Raw genomic sequence first — 25,303 nt, forward strand, 5'->3', positions numbered from 1 at the left:
AGTCGTGTCCGACTCTAGGGGGCGGCGCTCATCCCACTCTTCAAGCCATAGAGCCAGCGTTTGTCCGAAGACAATCTTTCCGTGGTCACATGGCCAGTGTGATTTAGACACGGAACGCTGTTTACCTTCCCACCGAGATGTACCTATTTATCTACTCGCATTTGCATGCTTTCGAACCGCTAGGTTGGCGGGAGCTGGGACAGGCGACGGGCGCTCACTCCGTCGCGTGGATTCAATCTTACGACTGCTTGGTCTTCTGACCCTGCAGCACAGGCTTCTGCGGTTTAGCCCACCTTTTGAAAGATCCTGAAAACTTTACTGTCTGAGTTACAACTTTTTGAAGTGGCTGTGTTGGCTTGAGTTCAAAATGATTCCTCCCCGCCCCCGTCCCCCCCCTCAAAGTTCCATTGTTCTGCTTCAAACTGCAAAGACCCAACACCCTACGAAACATGGAAGGCTATTAGCAAGGAAATCGCCAGTGTGGATTTCGAGCTAATAGATCCCACCACTGACATGGTATTCTCCCTCAGACAGATGCAGGAGAAATGCAGGGAAAACAACAGCCACTCTTTGTGGCCTTCATAGATCTCACAAAGGCCTTTGATTTGGTTAGCATGGACGGCCTTTTTAAAATACTTCCCAAGATTGGATGCCCATCTCGACTCCTTAACATCATCAGGTCCTTTCATGAGGGAATGAAGGACACTGTAGTTTTTGATGGCTCAACATCGGATCCCTTTGACATCCGAAGTAGAGTGAAACAGGCCTGTGTCCTTGCGCTGACCCTGTTTGGGATCTTTTTTGCTGTCATGCTGAAGCAGGCCTTTGGAACTGCAACAAAAGGTGTGTAGCTCTGCACTAGATCAGATGGAAAGCTCTCTAATCTCTCTAGATTGAGAGAGAAGACCAAAGTCCAGCTAAAGTGCATGTGGGACTTCCTCTTCACCGACAATGCAGCTGTTGTTACCCACTCTGCTGAAGACCTCCAACAACTCATGAATTGTTTTAGCCAGGTCTGCCAAGACTTTTAACAATCAGCCTGAAGAAAACACAATTCATGGGCCAGGACATAGACTCACCTCCCTCTTTATTATCTCCACACAAGAACTGGAGGTTGTTCATGACTTTGTGTACCTTGGCTCAACAATCTAGGACATCCTCTCCCTAGATGTCGAGCTGTATAAACACATTGGTAAAGCAGCTACCCTGTTTTCCCGAATATAAGACCTAACCTGAAAATAAGCCCTAGTATGATTTTTCAGGATGCTCGTAATATAAGCCCTACCCCCAAAATAAGCCCTAGTTAAGTGAAATCCCACCCTCCATCATTGTGCAGCATTGTGCAGCAATCAAAAGATAACATGACAATATTTGAATATATGTAGATTGTTGTACATGAAAAAATAAAACATCCCCTGAAAATAAGCCCTACTGCATTTTGGAGCAAAAATTAATATAAGATCCTGTTTTATTTTATTTTCAGGGAAACATGGTACCATGTTCTCTAGACTCACAAAGAGAGTACAGCTTAATAAGAAGTTGATAGTCTATACCAAGATCCAGGTCTATAGAGCCTGTGTTCTGACTACACTCTTGTACTGCAGCGAGTCCTGGACTCTTTGTGCACGGCAGGAGAGGAAGTTGAACACATTCCATATGCATTGTCTCCTGGCAGGACAAGTTCCAAACAGAGTAGTCCTAGAACGAGCTGGAATTTTTAGGATGTTTACATTACTGAAACAGCGACGTCTACGTTGGTTTGGGCATGTCATGAGAATGGCTGATGGTTGGATTCCAAAAGATCTCCTGTATGGAGAATTAGTGCAGGCAAAGCGCCCCAGAGGGAGACCACAGCTGTGATACAAGGACATCTGCAAGCAGGATCTGAAGGCCTTAGGAATGGACCTCAACAGATGGGAAAACTTGACACCTGAGCGTTAAGTCTGGAGGCAGGTGGTGCATCATGGCCTCTCCCATTTTGAAAAGACACTTGTTCAGCTGCCCGAGGCAAAGTCCCAAAACCAGCAAAATCAGGGAGCTTGACAGGGGACAGATTGTACAGTGGTGCCTCGCATAGCGAGGTTAATCCGTTCCGGATTAACCATCGCTATGAGAAACATCGCTCAACAGAACAAAAAAACCCATTAAAACGCATTAAACTTGGTTTAATGCGTTCCAATGGGCCCAAAACTTACCGTTGAGCGAAGTTTCTCCATAGGGGCGGCCATTTTCGGGCCCTCGCAAAGCGAGGGTGCAGCGGGAAAAGTTGCGGTGGCCATTTTGGAACCGCCGATCAGCTGTTTTCCCCCGCTTCGTTGTGCGAAAATCGCTAAGCGAATCGCTTAGCGATCATCGCACAGTGAAAAAACGCCATAGGGGCCATCGCTGAGCGAACGCTCCAGCGATGGCCCGGACCCCCTCGCTATGCGAATTCATCGCTCAACGGAGCGATTGCTAAGGGAGGCACCACTGTATTTGTCTTCAGTGTGGAAGGGATTGTCACTCTCAAATTGGCTTTCTCAGCCACAATAGACACTGTTTCAAGTTCTCCATATAGAGCACGTTACCATAGTCTCTCGAGTCTGAAGGATGCCTAATCTAATCTCCCCTCTTCTGCAATTCTCTCATAGGGAAGGGATCAGCAGAGAGACTATGGTTAGAATTTGCAAGACTATATTACAAGATCCCAAAAAGAGTTTTATTTTTGTTATTCATTACCCACCCACCACTTTTTTCTTATAAAAGGCAACTTTTCAATGTTACTCTTTATTTAACAAGTGCCACATCAGTAACACATTAATTTTTCATTGTGTTTTTGAAATGTAATTGAAATATATATTAAAAAAGAACAGTACTAGCCCAGCTTTTCACAAAATTATTCCCCAAAGCAACATTTAAGATTAATGAGTAAACATTATTAATTACACTAAAAAGTAGAAATGGTTCTAGTCCTTATGTTACCTTTAAAAAAATAACATTGTTATGCCATCATCACCCTCCAAAAGATGTCTTACAAAGTCTCTCTCTCTCTCCCTCTCTTTGCCACTGTGCCCCTTCTCAACCCTGTATGCACCTATGCACACACAAACACATGCATGGAACAGAAGGGAAACCAATTCTGATGTGGGCAGTCAAGAGAGCAAGTGTGGGCCTCAAGCACTAGTATCCACAGGCTGCAGATTCTTAAAGAAAGATCCAGATGCCTTACTAATCCCTACAAAGGTTTTTGGAATGTCTAGCTGAAGGAACCAACATGTTTCACAAGAGCAGTCAACTCACTCATTAACACAAGAATCAATGTCCTCACCCTGATTCTGTGTAGTGTGGTAATCATACAAGAATTATCACTAGTTTAGCAGCTAGGAATGGAGTATGGTATCTGAAAGTAGATAACATTTATGGCCAGATTTTGGTCTAAATGGACAGCAGGAGTGCCATTCACTTCCTTAAGACCTCAATACCATTCCCTCAGAACTTTGAGTGCCTGGAAAGGCAAAATGCTTTTTTCAGACAGCGCAGGCTTTGCAATTATTTACCATGCTTAGAGGCATGGATTTTACAGGGTTGCAGGGGAGGGCAAATTTATACCTTGATTTTCCTGCAATTAGTTCAAGAAGGCATACATGGCTCTCTTCCTCTCCACTTTCAGCTTAGAATGACCCAATGAGTTGGTCAGGCTTACACCGACAGTGTTTGGCCAAGGGCTACCCAGTGAATTTCACAGATGAGTAGGGACATGAATTTGGATTTCCAGACCAAGTCTAACCTTAATACCACCCTTTCACATCAATGTTGCCATTTTAGCTACTATTTCTTATCTTGAGAAGCTGAATACTCTGGCTGATGGATCACTCAAGCACAAAGACTTTCATCTGGCTTTACAAAAGCAAGTGAGAAAGAAAAACACATAGCAAAACCTAACAAGCTCATCCCACCCCATCCCACACTGCAGCAACCTCTTGCCTTGTTGAGGTAAAGATAAAGGTTCCCCTTGACAATTTTTGTCCAGTCGTGTTCGACTCTAGGGGGCGGTGCTCATCCCCATTTTCAAGCCATAGAGCCAGCGTTTTGTCCAAAGACAATCTTCCGTGGTCACATGGCCAGTGCGACTTAGACACGGAACACTCTTACCTTCCCACCGAGGTGGTCCCTATTAATCTACTTGCATTTGCATGCTTTTGAACCGCTAGGTTGGCGGGAGCTGGGACAAACGACGGGCACTCACTCCATCGCATGGATTCAATCTTACAACTGCTGGTCTTCTGACCCTGCAGCACAGGCTTCCGCGGATTAGCCCACAGTGCTACCATGTCCCCCTACCTTGTTAAACCCTGCACTTTTATTTTCTTTAATTCTTTGAATTCTGGTTATGACCGCCTTGCTCATATTTGGATGTAATATGTCCTAACATTTTTTTTTAAAAGAAAGTACAGGAGGAGACAAAACTATTATTTTTCAAATAGAGAAACAGTATGCTTTAGTATGTAAGCGTGTTGTGCTGTGACTGGGAGATCCTGCTCTGCTACAAAATTCACAGTGTGACCCTGGGTCTATCATTCTGTTTCTCCGTATGTCTCTCTTTCTAAGCTTAACCTAACTCACAGTGGCATTGTGAAGATAAAGAACAGGGGAGAAGAGCCATGTGGATCTCCTTGACATTTTACAGAAAAGATGGAGTTTACACATTTAAGAAATAAATTCATAATAACATGGAAAGCAGGTGCCTTGGAAAACATCAGCATATGCATGTGTGTGGATACTGGTTACTGAAATTTCCAGAGGCTACCTGTATTAGGGTGCAATCAGACTGGGATTTGTCCCACAATTTGATCTGGTTTGGGCATGGGCTGATTCACTCCTTTTTCCAGTGACTATATGACATGTAGGCAATCACTAGCCAGCCTGACCTCTATCTATGCTTATCTTTTCTTAGTCCTAGTCAGGGGCTACTGTTTTGGGTTTATTTCCAGTGAAGATAGGATCACCCCATTTTACATCAGTTTCCAACATGTGTGATTCCCAGTACTGGTAGCCCCCCGCTCCCCGCACCCAATTCAGTGCTGTATCACTTGGGTAGCAAGCCAATGAAATCAAATGTTATTTACCAATAAAAGGGAAAAAAATCCAGTTCTTCCCCCCCCTTTCCTACACAAAGGGTGCCAGGAGAGAAAGTGTAGGGTGATCTCTTTTTCCCCCCTTTACAGTCCACTGCTGTTTCACTTGGATGGCAAGCCAATAAAGTAATGTGTCACTTACTAATAAACGGGAAAAAAATCCAGCTTTCCCCTACTTCCCCTTTGGAGAGGGAGGCAGGAGAGGATGGGGGTGGGCATGGAGGCTCAGGGGGAAGTGAGCCCAAATGGAATTGCTTTGAGGTGTGGTGTGCTTTCCTGTACCAAAACCACCCAGTCCTTCCAGATGGATGCAAGGATCATTCTAAATCTTACACTGAACTGGTTAGCCCAGGATAATTTCCCTGTCTAATCGCACTTTTAGTCTGCAGCAGCCAAACCAAGAAAGAGTCTTTTGGCATCTTAAAGACTAAAAAAGTTTTGGCATAGATTTTTGTAGACTGCAGCTCAGGGTGCCACTACACAGTTCCACACATTTAGCTGTATGTTATAAAGTTGCCAGTAAATACTTCAGTTTTAACTGTGCCAACTCTCATGCAAATTGCAGGGTAAATTGACAATGTAGTTACATCCTTAGTCCTTGCATCTGAAGAGCTCAGCTGAAGTCCATGGAAGCTGATGCCAAATAAAGCCCATTAGTCTTTTAACATGGCACAAAAGCTTTTGGTCTATTAATGGCTTTGTGTGAACATGTTAAATGCATAACTGCCTCTCAATGAGTGTGGAGGACATGGGTATGGTGACGGTTTGGATGATCCTCCCACTTTTTAACTTTGCCCACTCATTGATGGCATGCGATACAACATGCAGAATAACAATATATGACTGAAATCCTTTGGCCAAAAATGTTCCCCAAACTCTACAAGAACTGCTCACTATAGCAGCTGAATTAGTCAGAAGCCTTCTCTCTCTCTCTCTCTCTCTCTCTCTCTCTCTTTGCCTGCCTTCCTTACATTGATAATAGGCACATAGGCACTTCTCCTCCAACAGCTGCCATCTTTGTCATTGCCCCACTGTGCTACAGATGCTGAGACTTCCTGCCTCTGCTAAGATATTGCCGAGGATGCACATATGCAGAAGGAAATACATTTTACACATACCTTACTCCATTGGCCACGAGGGCCGCCATAGATCGCGAAGGAGTCACATTCCGTGCCATGATGCCTAAGGACTGGTCAGCTGCTTTCTGAATAAATTCACTAGAATCACCCGCCTTCTGGAGAAGCACCCGGGAAATCTCCTCAACATCTTGATCCATCTGCTTCTTCATGGTCTTAAAGAGTTCCTCAAGAGTTCCAATAGCAAACCGAGACACCTTGGACCGAAGGTTGCTAACCTGGTAGAGGAAATACTATGTATGAAACCTTCACAAGTCAGGTGACCCTATTTGTGTTTGCACATTCTGATGTATCCATCAATGGGACAGTTCACCACCATACACATGATGGTACTTCTCTTATCCAAGTACTGTAGATCAGCGGTTCCCAGTCTTTTTGGGGCCGTGGACTGGGTGGGGGAGTCAGCGTGACCCCCCCATGAGCATGACATGCCCTCCCACACGTGAATGCAGGGGGGGCGGAGATTCGTATCTGCAGCCCAGTTCCGCCAAGCCACGGACCAGCACTGAGCCGCGGACCGTGATTTGATGACCCTTTCTGTAGATAATACCATGCCACAGAATGCATCAATCAACTAAAACAGTTCCAGAGCAAGCGTCCATATGGTGTACTTATCGTGGATATGAAGAACATTAAAATATATCTGTTTTGGGATAGCTCTCTGAGAAGGAATACCATAGTGTGGGAAGAAACAGACAGGTATACACAGAAAGTAGTGACTTTTATCTTGCACCTCAGTGAATCAGACTCATGGATCCTTAGGAGTGCCACACCAGAAGTTCAATCTGCTCATGGAAAGGCTGAAAAGGGGAGGGGGAGGCAAAGCTTAGAAAAGCTAACTTTTCAAGGTTATAGCTCCCAGCATCCTCGAGCACTGGCCCTGTTGCATGGGCCAGTGCTCAAGGCAATTTATTTGGACTGCAGTTCTGAACTGCAGTCCAAATAAATAAAATTTACAAACTCTGGTGTAGTGTAGTGCACACACACACACAATCCCTGTCCCCATGTTCTATACTCCTGATTGCATGGAGCTGCAGAAACTCTCACAACTCCCTTTTAGTTCTTAGCACTAAATGTACGAAGGTCCTTTAAATGAACTTGCATACTTTGGGACATGGGCACAAGGAAACTTGCCTGCACACCCTTCCACATAGCCTACATATTTTTTTAGAGAAAGCCTTATTATACTCTAATATTTATTCAGTTCTGAGCAAACTACATAGCGACTACATAGCAGTCAAGTCATCTGAATCAAACCAGAAGTTTCTCTTTTTTTTCATTTTCTCCTATGTTTTCTCCTCTCATTTTCTCCTCAAGTTGAACAAGATATGAAAGGCAACTACTGGACTGCAAATTTGATTGCAGTGGTAGTGGAGGAAAGGGGCCAATCTCGAGTGGAGCTTCCTATCTTCAAATTCTCAAAGCACGTTTGCATCTGAAAGTGGAAAAATGTTTGGATTCCAGAAAAATGAATCCTAAATTCAGATGAGAGTGTGAAGATGCCTTAACCCTCCTATAATCTGGGAACAGGCTACACATCCATAACTCTAGAGAAAGCTGGAGACTACAAATTACACAAATGGTCAGCCATTATTTGCTGTGGACGACAAAAAGCTTAATGGCTTTTCCAACTTGGCTCTGTTAAGAGTCTGTTCATCTGCTGCGCAAACAAAGAATGAGTATAGAGATTGCCCCTGTGGTTTCTTTTACCTCCTGCTTTTTATTAGAAGGGTTTAAAATGAAAGCAATAAAGCTCTCCATTAAGTGGTCAAATAAAGAGCAAAGCTGCTCAGCGCAGGCATGGGTGAACACACTCCCCGGAATCCAAACATTGGCAAGCTCTCAGAGTCCGACACAAGCTCTCCAGGAATGTCAGATTGTGTTCACTTTTGGGTAATGTGGGTGACTTTATTTAGACACTGTTTCCATTTTTCGTAATAGAAATTAAGGTCTACCCAACACATTTTGCTACCTGAGACACAGGACTAAAAAACATCCCCTTCCCAAGCCCAATACAGAAGTTGACAGGACAGGCAGTTGAATCTTGTTTGGACACTAGTCATAGGATAGTGTCTACCCCCAAAGTGGGGCAGCAGGCCTAGAAGGAAACAGGAGGGCCATCAGCAACTATAGTTTTATCCTCCACTTCAAACAGGTAGACTTAACATACAGAGTTATTTCTTTTGAAATGTGGGTTTACTGGCATTGAACATTTTTAAGCAGGCTCTTACAAATCATCTATCAGAACTGTTGCATTGTATCAGATCTCCTGTATCAGCAAAGAGTAGTCGAGATGGCTTCTGAAGTTACTCCCAACTCTTATGATTCTACTCTGTTTTAACCATTTTATTGGTTTGATATTATTATGTTGAATATTATCTATTTCTGTCCTTAATTGTTTTTTCTAAACATTTGAGAGACAATAGTCCTTTCAGGTTTTTATGGTCAAAACCTTTATTCTTTTCCTTAAAAATAAAGGGTTATGGCCCTAGAAACAGAAAATCAAAGAGAAAAAGTGAGTGAGAGAGAGAAAAACCCGAATAGATGAAATGGGTGAGAGAATTTAATTTTAATTTACTTGTGATAAGAACTTAGCAAAATTTGTGGATTTCTTTTTGTCCAGGAGGCAAAAAAACTTGAGAATTTAAAAAAAAATCTAAGTATGGGAAGAAGCAAAACTGATAGATCCATCTATTTGGGTCCAGGACTTAAAATGGTTCTTATAAGTCTGAGTTTGAAATCCTGTTATTTCAACTAGGTAAATGCTACATAGGCTTGTGAAATCCACAGAAAGGCTTGACAGAAACCTGTTTTATAAACTTCTTTGTTTTTCTAAGAAGCTCCTCAACACCTTATAATGGCAGGCAGCTACAACATGAGAAGGTACCTGTTGAATTTGGGCACTGTGAATGAAGGAAAAGCTAATTGCAGCTTATTTTTGAAAGAGTTGTTCAGATTAGCAAACTATATAGCTGGCTGGAAATAAACTGAGACTTAAACAAGACAAATAAAAAAGAAAAGGTAGAGGTGACATATTTTCACATCCCTAAAATGGTTCAGCTAAAAATGGAGTTCATCTGAAATAGGGGAGCAATCTTGTTTTAAAACCCTACAGCAGACGTATTTGTGAAAGTGAAGAATGTACATGCTGAGCCTTACTCTCGGGCACAAGCCTCTGAACCAGATCTTGGAACACGAGGTTCAAAAAGGTTAAAATCTGTGAAATTTAAATATTAGAAATTAGAATAATTACTTGTTACTATTAATGTTAAACTGAAAATGTGTAATGCATTAAATTAATGCTATTAACAAATCCACTTGATCTACATTATAGTCATTTTTGGTCTGAGCTGTTATTGAAAGAATTGTTCCCAGCTTTAGCACAAGAGTGGTAACAGCAGAAGAAGGCAAGCATGTCTCCATAGGCTGGTAAAGAAGGAACAAGCCACAGGTTTGTAAAATCCATATAAAGACATGACATAAACCTACAGTATTTTTAACATGGTACGGATCCTTCTCAGTTTTATAACTAGACCCAATTGTACAGTATTCCCAAATACAATAAAGTAACTGTATGAATACAACTTGTTGAACACTAGCCAACATTTACCACAGTTCTAGTGATTCAGTGGCCAGTATCCTGGTCCACAGCTCCGCCAGTGCAGCAGGAGTAACATCACCAGCAACGGCAGATTGCCAGTAACTAAAAAGTTCCTGTTTCAAAATATTGGGCTTCACATTGCTTCATCTCACTGCACACGGGTCATGTGCAACGCAAAACTGAATCAACGACTCTTTAACTGGCAGGTGCTGGTGGAAATGTCCCTCTCACTGTATGTACGAATGGAGGTATGGAACTGGATACCATCCAGCCAATTTGCTACAATTGGCACTAACAACTGGATTTAGTCCAAAGTGCAGTTTCTGATATCAAGGTGGGCATCTAGTTAATTCCAGCCTTCTTCCCCCCAACCCGTATTTTTTAATATGACTGTCTAGTCACCCTGACAGCTAATAGGTATCTGAGAAAATCGACAAGAGGGCATAGCTTGACCGTCCAGAGGCCACAAAACAGGGCTGCCTGCAGCTCTCTCCCCTTCTGCCATGAAGGGAGTTCTCTGATGTACCAAATACATATTCCTCCTCTGCATTCTTTTTCCCCTCTCCAAACACTCTCTCCTTTATTGGTTCTCTTCCTTCCTAACTAAGGTAAGAAGTCTTTAAAAACGTAAGTTTCAGAAACAGGCAGCTTTATACAAGTGTAGCCTGAAAGCCGGATCAATTCAATGCAGAGGTTTGGTTCCACCCCCCCTTTTGTGCAAACTATACCTAACTTATTAATTATATATGTAATAATAATAGAGTCTGTTTTTCCTTTTTATCTTGTAAAATAGCATACTTTTGCAGGTACTGAAAGGAATCAAAGCTGCTCAGAGACACGTCGGCTAACAGAAACAGATTGCAAAGCATCCGTTAACTCACAGAGGAGGACAGAACGGGCCATGTTCCCCACCTCTTTCGTAGCTGCCAAGGAAACATCATGAAGTCTACACTGGAGGACTTCTGAATGGCAGGTGGCCAAGCATCTAATGGTGAAGAGTCCTTTCTCCTTTAAACACCTGGGAAGCCATTATCACGGAGGAAATGGAAGGAAAGAAAAGAGAGGAGAAATTATCAGCCTCGCTTGGCATTTTGCAGAAACAAGATTCTTCACAGCAGCAAGAGTGTCTGAAAATGAGATGTGTCATAGAAGTCATACACTCGGACTTAGCGAAGAAGAAAAAAAGCAAAGATGCTGCATTTAGCAGAAACTCTTATAAACCGTGGCTTTTTAAACAACGATGGGGGGGGGGGGAAATAACTTTCACCACCAGTCTATGTGCCAGATAGAATCTCCCATAAATTAAGCTGAATAAAGAGAGTGATTGATTTACTTGTTCCACATGATAGGCTCCATCCTTGGAAAGGCTGAGACCTGTATAGCAGGCTCAGGAGACAAAGCCTCCTTTCCCTTGCCTCTAAAATACAGTATATATTTTTAAATACTTTTGTCAGTAAGTCCTCTTCTGCTCTAGCTCACTGAATTAACAGCACCACCTATTGGTGAGCTGGTGACAAAAAGTGACACAGCTGATGAATTCCAGAGGCAGCCATGCTAACCCTATAGCAACAAAACAAAGGAAGGGAGGAAGGATCTTGTTGGTCCTTGTTAAAGACTAATATTTATTATGCTGTGACATACGCTTAGTGGACTAGAGACATTTCATAGGCGTGTGAGAACCATTGTTCTCATTTGGCAAGTATACACAAGAAGATACTGTACAGCCTCTAGATATGATGGTGAATTTTTTCATTGTTTATTTTTATTGTTCTAATTCCTTTTCAACAAAGGTTGTGCATCAGTACAGCTATTCTGACTTTATGCATTGCTTCACTGAACTGATTAGATAGCTTTCTATCCAAAATGACACTCAAGACAGTTAATAACACTCAATTAAAAACAGGCACAGAATTAACATAGAAAAAGCAGATTAAAACAAGGAGTGGCTCATCATCTGAGCAAGGGGCGACTCACCCTAAAATTTCAGAGTGAATCCCTCCTGCTCAGATCACAGGCCACCTAGAATTGAGCACAGGTAAAATGCATGAATTAAAAGAACTAACTACACCCACTATTTTAAAATTCAGTCCAGCAGCAACTCTTTGTAAATGCCAGAAACCTGCCTGAATGATAACATCTTTGCCTAGCTAAGGAAAACAGATAGAGAACCAGCCTATCTAGCAGGGCTGGCAAAAACCTTGACAGACAAAAAAGCAAAGACTTAAAGAAAGAAAGAAAGAAAGAAAGAAAGAAAGAAAGAAAGAAAGAAAGAAAGAAAGAAAGAAAGAAAGAAAGAAAGAAAGAAAGAAAGAAATTGACATTGAAATCAGATTTCTAAAAATTATCATTGTTAAACTTTTTTAAGGCCTATGTGATGATAGATTAATTTAAAATGCAATCACTCAAAGATCTAATTATGAAATAAGCAACATGCATTCCAATTTTATTTTTTCTATTTTTGGAGAAAGTATATTTTTAAATTTTTTTTAAAAAAAATATTTTTAATATAAACAAAATCATGCAAACATAAAAACATGGATTCTTGGGAGGAATTAAAAGCATCCTATTCCACATGCACCCAGATTCCAGGGGATCCTGTTTACTGAGAAAGTCACTGTTCAGTGACTAGGAGTCACTGAACAGGGCAGGGAATGATTTAAAGCTTCTGGGACTGATGACAGCAATTTTCCAGCTTTATTTCCTATCTTCTTCCAAGTCTCCCCGAAGCTTCCCCAAGTTGAACAGGATCCCTAAGAAGCTTTCAATTCCTCCAAAAAGGTTGTAGCATAAGCTTTGTAGCTCATGATATCATCTGAGTTGCATGCAGAGCTCACGCAACAGGATTCCTTTTAAAAAAAATTTTTACTGCTTGGGAAATGAGAGATGAAATATTCTGCCTTCAGCTTCAAAATATCAGTGCACTGGGTGAGGGAGGAAATCACTATAGGAAGCAAAAATGTCTTAGTCACTACATGTCTAGGTGTGTGTATAATCCTACATCTTACTAAGTGGATTTTAATTTGCATAAAAGCTTATGTTACAGTATATCATATTTTGAAGGCCTCATAGGCTCTTTTTTTGGCTGAAAATGCACAGGTTATGAATTCAAGAGTTTTCCTCAGGAGTTTTCACACATAAGGCTTCAATTTCAACTTCTTCTTTAAATTTGTGTGAAATCCAAATGTAAAACTGACATCAAGAATGTGTGTTCAATTCTTTATCTTCCCCAATGACAACATGAACATATGTCACAGGACCAGGAAGGAAGGAAGGAAGGAAGGAAGGTATTTACAATTGTATTAGCTAAATCAGAAAGCATTCCTAAATCCTTGAAAAGCTCTGGAAGATTCCACATATACTGGTTGCTAACTTTCAGATATAAACACAAACACTTTTACAGTGTACCTTCTCTGACAGAAAGGCCTGGTTTCTTTTTTGGCCAGTGCCCTACCCATTTTTGTGTTAAAGCAACATAACAACATTTGTTGTTTTAAAACACCTTTCAGAGACATCATTTTAACAATATCATAGGGAATTAAGTTGTTCATATTTTCAATAGAATCCTGATAATGTGTTTTACAGGATGATTTTCATCATCAAGCTGTAAAGAACAGAACCTCAAAACTAGAGCTATGGTGGGTGTTTATACGGGGTTAATGGAGTTGTATTCGGGGGGGGGCTCTAAGACATGGGATGAAACAATAGGAAAGGAATAAATTAGGGGGAATGGACAGAATGAAGGTGATGGGATATATTTTTGATGGAAGGATGTTTTATGACCTAGTGCAAAGGAGTAAAGAAACGGGGGGGAAAGGCAAAATTCTTTCCTTACCAGTCATTGCTATTTAGCCACTTCAGAGCATCTACCAGCCCCTGTTCTGGGTGAGACAAAGGTCTTATTTCCAAGGCATATCTGGTTAAAAAGTCTTCCTCCCATTCTGGAGAACCTTGGAGATTCGCTGGGAGCGAGTTAGCTGAAAGTTGGGGGAGAGGGAAGAGGAGAAAGATCCAACAATATAATTATAGTGATATTGATGCTCAGAAAATTATAGTTAAGACTGGTTGCTATAGGAAGGATTTATACTTTTCTCCATTGCTTTTAGATGCAGAGATGACTTGCAGTCCATGGAAAATATTGCAGAGATTATAAATGAGAAGGGGCTGTTGGGAAGGTGGTGTTCTTCCAAAGTTGTGGATGACAGGTTGTTGGAGGGTTTTATGTTTTTTTGTTTTTTGTTTTGCAACCTTGCATACTGCCTTTAGTAGGTTTCGCTGGGAAAGATCTTTCTGGGCTGGGGTTATTGTTAATCACTAACCAGTAGTTTCTTCCCTGCCTCTCTGCTCAGAATTCTTTTCCCCTCACCCTAATCTGTAGGAAGCCGTCTGTAGTCTGTTGGGGCCTGTTTCTGAATGCCAGTCACCCATGTTTGTCAGTTTTGTTATTTGATCTGTTCAACTGTAAGGAAAGGTTTTTTTTTAATTCTTTCTACTTCAAATGTCTCAGAATGGGACTGTAATTGACTGTTACTGAGACTGTAAATGCCTTTTGATGAGAAAAGGGGGTATTCTACGCTGGAGAACTTGAAACTATTCTGCTCTATGAATTTATTTATTTTATTTATTTATTTCATTTATACCCCACCTATCTGGTCATTACGAATCCCTGTACTTCTGCTGCACAGCTAGAGGAATTTAACCAACATTCGAAACTGTGCAATACAAGAATCAAAAGTTCCACAGGCAATGATTTGGGACTCTAGAAGTTGAAGTCCAATATATCATGTTGACCTGCTGTACCCTGTGAGACACCAGTCCCCTCCAGGACCCAAACTAGACGGATGTGTTAAGGCTTTCCTGCCATCTTGTCCATTGAGCAAGAGGGCAGAGGCAGCAGTATCAACAGGTTGCAGTTAGGGTCTCCAGTTTCTCCCCTTCTTATCTCAAAATGTAAGCATCAGCAATAATTCTAGCAGGAGTTCAGTGGCTCCCCTACACCATTAACCTCCATACAACCAGAATGGTTTGCCAAGACTTTACTTGGGACTCAGGAGGAGTTTTTAACATCCCTCTCTTGCCCCCCACACTGCAAATCAGACAGAGACACAAAGGCTGTAGCATTGCTGTAAATTGGCACTGCCTAACAATTTGACGGCACTATATCACATCTGGTTATGGGGACCCTGAAAGCTTGGAAGAGGCAATGGGAGAATCCCAGGGTTCTGTCTCAAGAGGGAAACACCATCTACGGTCTGAGAGACCAAGGAGGAAGTGGAGAGTGGTGGCTAAATGAGGATGCAAAATAGGAGAAACCAGGAGCATGTGTGCCATCCATCAGCCTGACTGTGCCTTATGCGGCTGCCTCTTGGAAGAAGAGCCAAGTCATAATCAGGAGAATTGCATATCTAAATATTCTACATATGTAAAAGATCTCCTAAGATGCTTCCATGATTTAAAATTAACTACCCATATTCTTTCCCCTTTGCCTCTACACTTTTTGATTCTCTCTAGCCCTGTTTCGGCATTAGATTGCATGCATGAGGGCAGCAATGAAGGAATAAAAAAGTATTGTCAAGTGTAAGGATGTGTCACTGGAGGCCTTGATCAAGATCATCCACACTCTTGTACTGTACTCCAGATCATTATATACAGGTGTGGAAGCTGGACAGTAAAGAAAGCTGACAGGGGAGAAAACGTTTGAAATGTGGTGCTGGAGAAGAGCTTTGTTAATACCCTGGACTGCCAGAAAGGAAGCCACAGGCTCGGGTTTACAATTGACAAGCAGGGCAGTTAAGGACAGGTCGTGTTGGAGAGAGCTTATTCATAGGGTTGTCATGAGTCGGAGGTGACTTGATGGCATATAACAATATCAGAAATGTTCAAATTGGTAAGAATGACATCTTGCCATACCCACTTTGCTGTGACCTTAACCCTATCCATCCTTGACTCAAGTTCCAAAAAGCTCTGGCTTGCAGTCACTGTTAGAACGTAGTGCTCAAGACCGTCTCAAATTGGAACTCAACCCCTACACTGGAAAAAAGTTCTCGATTCCTGCTCTAAGATAGCCAGTTATTTTTCAAGATTTAGCACACCAACCAGCACAATGGCAAAAGAGGCTGTGTTTGTTTTTTATCCCTCATGAGTCCACACTCCACTTTAATTGCTTACCCGAAGCATGTCTCAAGAAGCTACTGTCATGGTTGATGACAGGAATATTGGGGAGTGACGGCCGGTTCACCCGTTTCTTCAAGGCTGTTCCAAAAGGAGCTCGGCCAGGGTTGTTCAAGCCAATTGCAACCAGTGTGGCCCCATTGCTATTAGGTGGGCTGGAACCTGCAGACAATAATTTAGTGAGGTCAGCAAGAGAGTCAAGCAGCAAAATACAATAAAAATGTCTCAAAAAAAATAGGGCTGGTCCAAGTACAGCTCCTTGAATAAATAGCAGCTTAGATATCCCCATCAATTTTGCAATTTTGCCAAGCTGTGCTTAGCATGTATATAGTATTTGCAGTAATTAGTAATGTCGCTTCATAGGAAAAAAAACTTTCTCCTAGTTTTTCTTGAGATCAAGAAACATCAAAAAAGAAATAAATCTGAAAGTTTCCAGATGGATGTTCATCATTAATATCCAGATAAGATATTGGACTTTAGAAATTAAATATGCTCCTTTCTTTCTTCTTCTTAACCCCTGCACATGGAACACTAAAAACACATATTGGAGTTCAGGATAACCAATGGGTTGCTCTCCCCAAGGCTAGCTCTGATTGGTTCATTGGTAGAAGGAGGTGCATCCATTACAGAAGCCTTCTGCAATATAGGGCTGTCTATGTAGGGCTGTCTATGTATGCTTGACTATAGCTCACATAATCCTGAACCAGCATGGTCGTTACTGTCTGGGGTGATGGGAATTCTGGTTCAAGGACACCATGTTGAGGGAAGTCTGCTCAATGTCCCTGAGATGACATTTTTTTATGTGACCTAAGTCACCACCTACCAGCGGAAAATGTTCTTCAGAAACATTTATCCACACAACCATACCAGAAATATTTCCATAATAAAAATGTATTAGGCATTCCATCAAAGGTTTCTGTCGAGAAAAGTCAGCCAGGTTCTGACTAATGCCAGCTTCCAACTAAGAGCCATCATTGTGGACTAATGGTGTGTGTGTGTGTGTGTGTGTGTGTGTGTGTGTGTGTGTGTGTGTGTGTGTGTGTGTGTGTGTGTGTAAAAATTGTGTGTGTGTGTATTTATATATAAATATATAGATATAGATAGATATAGACATAGATATAGATATTTATAGGTAGGTAGGTAGGTAGGTAGGTAGGTAGGTAGGTAGGTAGGTAGGTAGGGAGAGAGAGAGAGAGAGAGAGAGAGAGAGAGAGAGAGAGAGAGAGAGAGAGATAGGGATAGGGATAGGGATAGGGATAGGTACAGTATACTGTATATAGATATAGATACAGATATATAGATATAGATACAGTATATAGATACACACACACACACACCATTATTTGTATATATAATGGCATGCTTGGGCTTAAATTATATACAAATATGTCACAACTGGCTCCATCTGTGAACATTCATTATTTCCTATGTTACACACACACACACACACACACACCATTATTTATATATATAATGGCATGTTTGGGCTTAAATTATATACAAATATGTCACAACTGGCTCCATCTGTGAAGATTCATTATTTCCTATGTTACACACACACACACACACACACACACACACACACACCACCACCACCACCACCAACAACAACAACAACAACAACATCTTCAATCCCCCACCACGACATACAAAACCCAAACAAATTACCATAAAGAATTGCTGCTGACTAATAAGGTGCCAGTCGCATTACCAGGTGTATGCTGCCTGATTGTGCAACATTTATGTGCACTTAGTAGTGTGGCTGATGCCATATCAGCTAGTAATAATTAGCTGCAGCAAGTGACTTACATTCATGTACATCACCAACAGTTCTGTCCTTAGATTAATCAATTGATGGACCAAATATTATGGATCTTGTTCCAGTGTCTATGCATGGAATCATATTTTAAAAAACCACCTGCAAACAGAGCTCTGAGGCTGATATCTTCCCTTCTGCCAGTATTAAAGGAAACAGTTAAGTGACCTTGCCCCCATGGTCATGGTCTGGCAGAGGGCTGGCCTCCAGCCCTATGTGCAGCAGCCATCCAATTATAACCAACCTTTTCCCCACTCCCTCTCAAGCATCCACATACCTTTCTGAGCAGTTTTCTGTAACTGTTCTTGGAACAACATTGATCTTTCCTTTTCTCTCTCTTTCTCCTTCTCTCTTTCTTTGTGCAAAATCTCTATTTCCTTTAGCTGCTTCTGCCGCATTTTCTTCTGAGCTGATTTGGATATGGTCACTTGAATCTGGGTAACAAAAGAAACACATAGTAGTTTTTAAGGCAGCAGTAGGGGGATATGTGGGACGTGGTGGCACTGTGGGTTAAATCACAGAAGCCTCTATGCTGCAGGGTCAGAAGACCTGCAGTCGTAAGATCGAATCCACACAACGGAGTGAGCTCCCGTCGCTTGTCCCAGCTCCTGCCAACCTAGTAGTTCGAAAGCATGTAAAATGCGAGTAGATAAATAGGCACCACCATGGTGGGAACGTAACGATGTTCCGTGTCTAGTTGCGCTGGCCACATGACCACGGAAACGGTCTTCAGACAAACGCTGGCTCTACGGCTTGGAAACGGGGATGAGCACCGCGCCCTAGAGTCTGACACGACTGGACTAAATATCAAGGGGAACCATTACCTTTAGGGAGATATGTATGGGTTCCCTCTTTCAAGAATGAAGAGCTTTGGAGCACAGCATGATATAATGAATTTCAACACAGAGCATAAGCCATTTCATAAATCCTGGTATGTGATAGAGCAAGATAAATATATAATCAAAACTAACAATATTACAGTTTTCTTATCTTTTCATAAGAGTAACTCCCTGAAATTTGTCTGCTGGAATAAATGCCATATTAAATATATACTACCTAGTTAAGGCATAATACATATGCCCATGTGTGCTTTCGTACTCTGAAGAAAGCACACATGGGCATGATCCAGATTGGGAGTTTAGGAAGCAAAAACATCAATGGAGATTTTTCCTTTCATTCCCTTCCCTTCCCTTCTATTCCCTTGTGTGGCCTTTTAACTCTCACAGATAGAAGGAGGAAATTAAAATATGGGGAAAATATTTATTCCTTCTATATGGATTGAGAGAGAGAGAGAGAGAGAGAGAGAGAGAGAGAGAGAGAGAGAGAGAGAGAGAGAGAGGCTCGTTCTCCATACTGTTTATTTCAACATGGTGCGTAGTTTAGTCTCAAGCAGTGGAGAACCCAGTGATCAAAACCCTCTTGCACAGCTCCACCTGTTCAGCAAGACTGACATAAACAAGAGTGGCAGGTGGCCCCGATTCTCGATTAAAGGCTTCCTTTTCTAATTTGGGTGTGTGTGTGTGAATGCACTGCAGGTGCATATACCCTGAAATCACACCAAAAAAGCCCTCAACCAGTGGCAATTCCTGCTTTCTGTGATGTCATTCCCCTTCTGCAAGTGGACCTTGCTCAATCGGATCTCAGCCGGAAAGTTTACTGAGAAAAGTAGCCAGATCAATTACTAACACTTGTGTCTGAAACAATGTTTTTTTTTTTTTGACAAGTAGTGTGGCCTATAAAATATAATTTATCTATTCAATACTGACATGGATCTTTAAGTGTGACCTCAGGGCCTAATTAGACATGAGTCATAAAGTGTGACCTCTAAAAAGCAACTGCACCGGGGTTGGCAGTGGCAGCAGAATAAAAATGGATCAGGCCAGGGGAAATAGGATTATAACATCACTGCTTCTTGTACTATTGCCTAATTCAAATCCAATCCCTGAAGCTGGCTGTAGCCTCGGAGAAGAAAAAGACAGGTACAAAATGGTCATTTACAGCAAAACAGCAAGCTTGAGGGCTCTTCGTGGGTTTTTGTGGACTATAGCCCACTACAATTCATGAAAGTGTATGTTAAATAAAACCTGTTAGGCTTTACAGTGCCACAAGACTCTTTGCTATTTTTACTGTAACAGACTACACACAAATTAACATATATGGGATCAATCACACATGAGAAAAGAACTCCAGATTCTTTTAATACCTTTGTTGTACTGTACTTCTATTTTTTTCCCCAAAGGTCACATGGCATATATACATATGCATTCACATTGTTTTTAACTGCACCAAGTCATTTATTTCTATTTGAACTGTTATAGCAGGCTACACTGCTCTTTAATTTTGTATTGATTCATTTTCTCTACTGTTTCTTGGGGCATTCAGCCTCCTTTTGTCCTTTTTTCTTAATTACCAAAGGTAATATACCGATGAAGCAGTGCCTTCTATCCCCCCCACCCAGTTTCCCTTACCTCCTTTGTTCACTTCCCTGCATATCTCTCCCTCTAAGTTCTTGTGTATTGTGAAGAGGAGGTTTTTTTTAAAATGCAATGCTCCTTTCTTTACAATTCAGAGCAGGAAATCTCAATCCCTCTTTCACCTGCAAGGGAGGGGAGGAAGGCTTTCTCCTTCCGAACAATATATTGACATTGCTTTTGTGTTGGCAGCTATGGTTACTAGCAAGGTATCAATACTCTTAAAAATATTTTTAAAAGGCGGGGGTACAAGCACATTGGCCATGAAGTGGCCACGGTGTCCAGATACCCAATCTCTTCACCAAGAAAAGAAATCAACAGCAACATTCACACATGCAGAAATGCTAAGAAATGAAGGGACACATCATTGGTACAATTTAAAACAACCTTTCTGGTGAGGGGCAAATAAACAAACCACCAGGGTGTTAGCCATGTGTCATGTGAACAGAAAATTATGACTATCTAAATAACAGACAAATCGGTGTTACTGGGGTTCTTTTGGCAGGTGTGGTTGAGCCCATAGTGAATGTTTTAGAAACCTTTCTCTGTTCTCTTCTGTGGTTACCTATAATTCCAGGAGATGATTTAAGTCAGTGAAACAATGCAAAAGAAAAAAGCCTTAAACCCTCACAAGAACATATTCAATCTTATTTTTCCCTCTTTCCACCACCCCAACTACCTTTTAGAGGGAAATATACATTGTGGGAAATGTGACTGGATTTCTTTGGCCCATCTAATTTGGCACCCAGAACTGAAGGCACTTGAAATAGAAAGTACAGAGAGAAGCAGATATTTGACAGAAAACTAGCGAGGGGTATAATGGGGATATTATGTCAAACCAGAAAAAGAAGAACTATAGAAAAAGAAGAACGGGAAGCCTTATATTATTTATATAATTGATTTCATATATGGTTTCAGGCTCATATTTTTAAAAAATGTTGAGTATAAAGCTTTTTCAGCCCAAAGCACAGAAAAATTTTAGCAAACACTATGCTGAACATATTATAAAGAATCTGGCTTGATATGCATAAAAATGCAAGCAATTTATATTAGGAGAAAGGTTCAAAGGGCCATGCTGGCTGAGGATGATGAGATTTCTAGTCTTGCACATCTGGAAGCCACAGAGATAAGGAAGGTGTTATTATGCAATTAATGACAAGTAATAAAAAAACCCAGACCAGGTTCAAGGTTCTGGCACTTACATACAAAGCCCTCCATAGTTTGGGCCCGTATTACTTGTTGTAGCATCCTTCCTTAATGTCATCTGCCTGATCCACAAGATCATCTCAGTCAAGGCTCATCTGGGGGCCACCATAACACCTCTATAAGAAGTAGGCCCTTTTCATGGTGGTTCCAACCTTATGGAACCAGCCTCTAGAGGAGCTCCGCCTAGCTTCCTTTCTGTTGATATTCAGGAGGCAACTATAGATATGGCTTTTCAGGGAGGCTTTCCACACCAACCTTAGTTGATGGCCTTTGCCCCCCCTTCACTCTGTCTACTCTGTCTTTTTATATGACTGGCCCATGCCATCTGTTTTTAACTGTTATTCACAAACTCTTTTTTAATGCCTTTATCTTTATTTTTTGGTTTGTATTATATTTATTGTAACCACCCAAAGTAGTGCCTTGGAATTAATGGGAGAGCAATATAAATCAAATCAAATCAATAAATAACATAGAGTCATGCGAAAAAGAAAGTATAATCTGGTTGTAGTGGGTTTTTTGGGCTGTTTGGCTGTGTTCTAGAGGTTTTTCTTCTTAATGTTTCACCAGTCTCTGTGGCCAGCATCTTCAGAGGACAAGAGCTAGAATTCTGTCAGTGTCTTTGAGCATGAAAGACACTGCAGACTAAAACAACTGGAAAAATCGGCAGTAGCTGAACATGCCCTGAAACAAGCTGGATATGAAATCCTATTTCAAGATACAGAAGTACTGGACAACACCAGCAATCATGTTAGACTACACAGGGAAGCCATTGAAATCCACAAACATCAGCACAGCTTCAACAAAAACAGAAGAAAGTCTAAAACTCAACAAAGCCTGGCTCCCAGCACTGAAAAATACAGCCTGCAAAAAAGGTCAACAAACTCTACCCAGCCACAAGGACCGGTGATCACTGCACACAAAAGACTAACTAATGACGCCCATCAATCACAGTGACAGATCATCCCCCCTTATCACAACAAAACACCCATAACAAAAAAACACCCTGATCACAATAATCACCCAATCTCCTGAAAAGGACAAAAAGCTGATCCCAGAGCTACAGATACTCAACTATCCCACACACTACACCAGAACACAGACACCCCCTTTCCTCTGAAGATGCTGGCTACAGAGACTGGTGAAATGTTTGGAAGAAAAACCTTGAGAACATGGCCAAACAGCCTGAAAACCCCACAACAACCATCAGATCCCGGCTGTGAAAACCTTCGAGAACACAAAGTAGACTCTCTTTGAATTCTATGGTTTTACATATCAGGACATAATAAAAATCATCTGGTCCTTAGCAGGTCTGACAATTAAGTAAATGCACCCTCAGATGAACAACAACACATTACACATATTATACCGTCATGATTTATTTTACAACAACAAAGCCAAAATAGAGAAGCCATGTGTGAAAAACTAAGTATAACTAAATCATAATCATAACCTTAATACAGTTATTGGTCTTAACACTTACAAAATTAGTCCTGCTGTCTTGCTTTTATATTATTTTATATTATTTTAATTATTATTACTTAAATTTTGATTTTATGACTATTATATTTATTGATTTGAATTGTTTTTGTTTAATATGTAAACCATCCAGAGTGGCCTTGGCAGCCAGATGGGCAGTTTAGAAGTTAAATAAATAAATAAATAAATAAATAAATAAATAAATAAATAAATAAATAAATAAATAAATAAATAAATAAATAAATAAATAAATAAATAAATAAATAAATAAATAAATAAAATTGCTTCGGAAGAAAGCCACTTCAGGGTATTGACAAATTAAATGGAAGTGGGGTGTTTTTTGGCACTCTATTGGGGCAGTGCAATGCTTATAAAAATGTGTGTGGTTTTTTTTTTTTTGAAAACTTCCTCCTGGAAGAAAGAGGAAATAGGAGGGGACAAAGAGTGCCCCCCCCACTTTTTTGGTGACTTGTCAGAAAGATTAGGTCAAGAACCTGTCCTTGCTGAATCCACTGCCAAGTACTGACTGATATGGCAAACTGACAGCAGAAGGAACCTTGGCAGCCCCATGTTTGCTTTGCTTCACTTCATTTTCAGTAACTGCACATGCTGGAAACAAACCAAACAGAGTGATCCTACCCACAGCAAAAAATAGGAGCCCCTGACAAGGACCCACAAAGATGCAGATAGGAACACATTGCATGATTGCCAGAAAAAAGAGTGAACCACCACCACCTCCGCAGTGGACCAAGCAGCAGGACAAATACCCATCTGATCCTACTTTGAGGGCATGTAGGAAGGACCCTCCATCACTGGGTTTGCACGGGGCAAAACAGGTCCCAGCAGGCTCAGCCACAATTTGCCCAGTTCAAAAGAGCACTTACAGTGTCCCCTCAAATACTAATAGCTTGGTTATATCTTTACTTTTGCTTTGGCTCAGTCCTGCTAAATCCTCAAATGCAAATAAGTCACCCCATCAAATTTCCTTATTAGAAGCAGACACTTGGCCTATACCCTTCCATTGCTCTCCTTCCACTCTTCATCTCTTTCCTTGCAGAGGCGTGAGGAGGGTGTTGTTCTGGGCTGTGAGGCTTCAGGTGGGCACCCATCAACCTTCAAGGCTGCGGGCAAGCTGTCTCTGAAAGCAGGGTCTGATGTTCCAGTTTCTAATGAGCCTATAAAACATAAACAACATGTTACCATGGTCAGTGAATATGTATGAACTCTTTAAAAAGAAGTGCACGAGCCAAGAAATTACACAATATATTAATGTAGCTCAAGAGGTGTGCCAAGGAGTTACTCCAGGAGATTGAGTCATTCCTGTAGACGAACGCAGAGTACAGTCTGTGTGAGAGAAAGGCAAAATGAAAGAACAGGTCTTCCTGCTTCCATTTTCTGCCCACTGAGGGGTGTGCGCACGTGCATATCATAATGCTATTTAAATCTGCAAGAGGAGACTGGAACTCAATGTATCCGTGCACTCTCACCTTTTAACAAGAAGGTTTGTGTTCAGTTTTCAAGTTGACAGGGATGTTGGCGGGTCTTTGGTTTCAAATCTGAAGTCCGAGTGTGAGTTTTGGTACAGTGGGGTCTTGACTTGAGAACTTAATCCGTATTGGAAGGCGGTTCTCAAGTCAAAAAGTCTGTAAATCAAGTCTCCATTGACCTACAGTGCATTGAAAACCGATTAATCCCGTAACAGGCCGTTTTTGTTCCATTTTGGGTTTTTTCTGGTCTGTAAGTCAAATCTCAGTCTGCAAGTCAAACCTAAATTTTGCGGCCAGAGAAGTCTGTAACTCAAAAAGTCTGTAAGTCAAGCCATCTGTAAGTCAAGGGTCCACTGTACCAAGTTCTAAGTCCAACTCTGAGTCCCTATTAAAAACAAGCTTTTCCCACCCAGAAAATAGGGAGGGATGCATGAGTTCCAAGTCATCAGTCGAGTCCCGAGTCATTGGGAAAAAAAACTGAGTTGAGTCCGAGTCAAGTAACCAGTGCAATTTAATTCTGACTTGACATCCCTGGTCCCCTCCTACAAGAGGCCATCTTATTCCTCTCTTCCAAATGTTTGCTCATCTTTGCTGGTTTACTCAGTATTCCATTGCTACCGAGCATATTCAGTCTCCACAGGGCTTGGTTTCATAAAACATGTGTTTCTCTTCTGCAAACCTCAGGGGTTCCTGAGGGCAAATGGCATCTCCTTCCTCTTTCTCCATGGGTCCATTTCAATTCTCTTTGTTTTGGCACTTACCACCTGAGTCACCATAAAAGAGACAGTGTGTCCACATATACAAAACTACCTAGAATTAATTCACCCC

At 41.3% G+C, this 25,303-nt stretch overlaps 1 protein-coding gene across 3 annotated transcripts in view; it reads right to left on the bottom strand.

Annotated features, from left to right (window-relative positions):
* Nucleotides 1-25,303, bottom strand: part of TOGARAM2 (TOG array regulator of axonemal microtubules 2) — a 91,439-nt gene that overhangs the window by 22,402 nt on the left and 43,734 nt on the right. For all 3 annotated transcript variants that reach the window (XM_078383018.1, XM_020793138.3, XM_078383019.1), the window contains exons 8-13: nt 24,003-24,163; nt 18,113-18,269; nt 16,017-16,181; nt 13,684-13,825; nt 10,764-10,869; nt 6,233-6,468 (exon numbers count right to left, since the gene is read on the bottom strand). In XM_078383018.1, the coding sequence (XP_078239144.1) occupies nt 6,233-6,468; nt 10,764-10,869; nt 13,684-13,825; nt 16,017-16,181; nt 18,113-18,269; nt 24,003-24,163 (967 nt within the window). The remainder of the gene's footprint in view (nt 1-6,232; nt 6,469-10,763; nt 10,870-13,683; nt 13,826-16,016; nt 16,182-18,112; nt 18,270-24,002; nt 24,164-25,303) is intronic.

Source organism: Pogona vitticeps, chromosome 1 (assembly GCF_051106095.1).
Source record: "Pogona vitticeps strain Pit_001003342236 chromosome 1, PviZW2.1, whole genome shotgun sequence".
In the NCBI taxonomy this organism is placed as follows: Eukaryota; Metazoa; Chordata; class Lepidosauria; order Squamata; family Agamidae; genus Pogona; species Pogona vitticeps.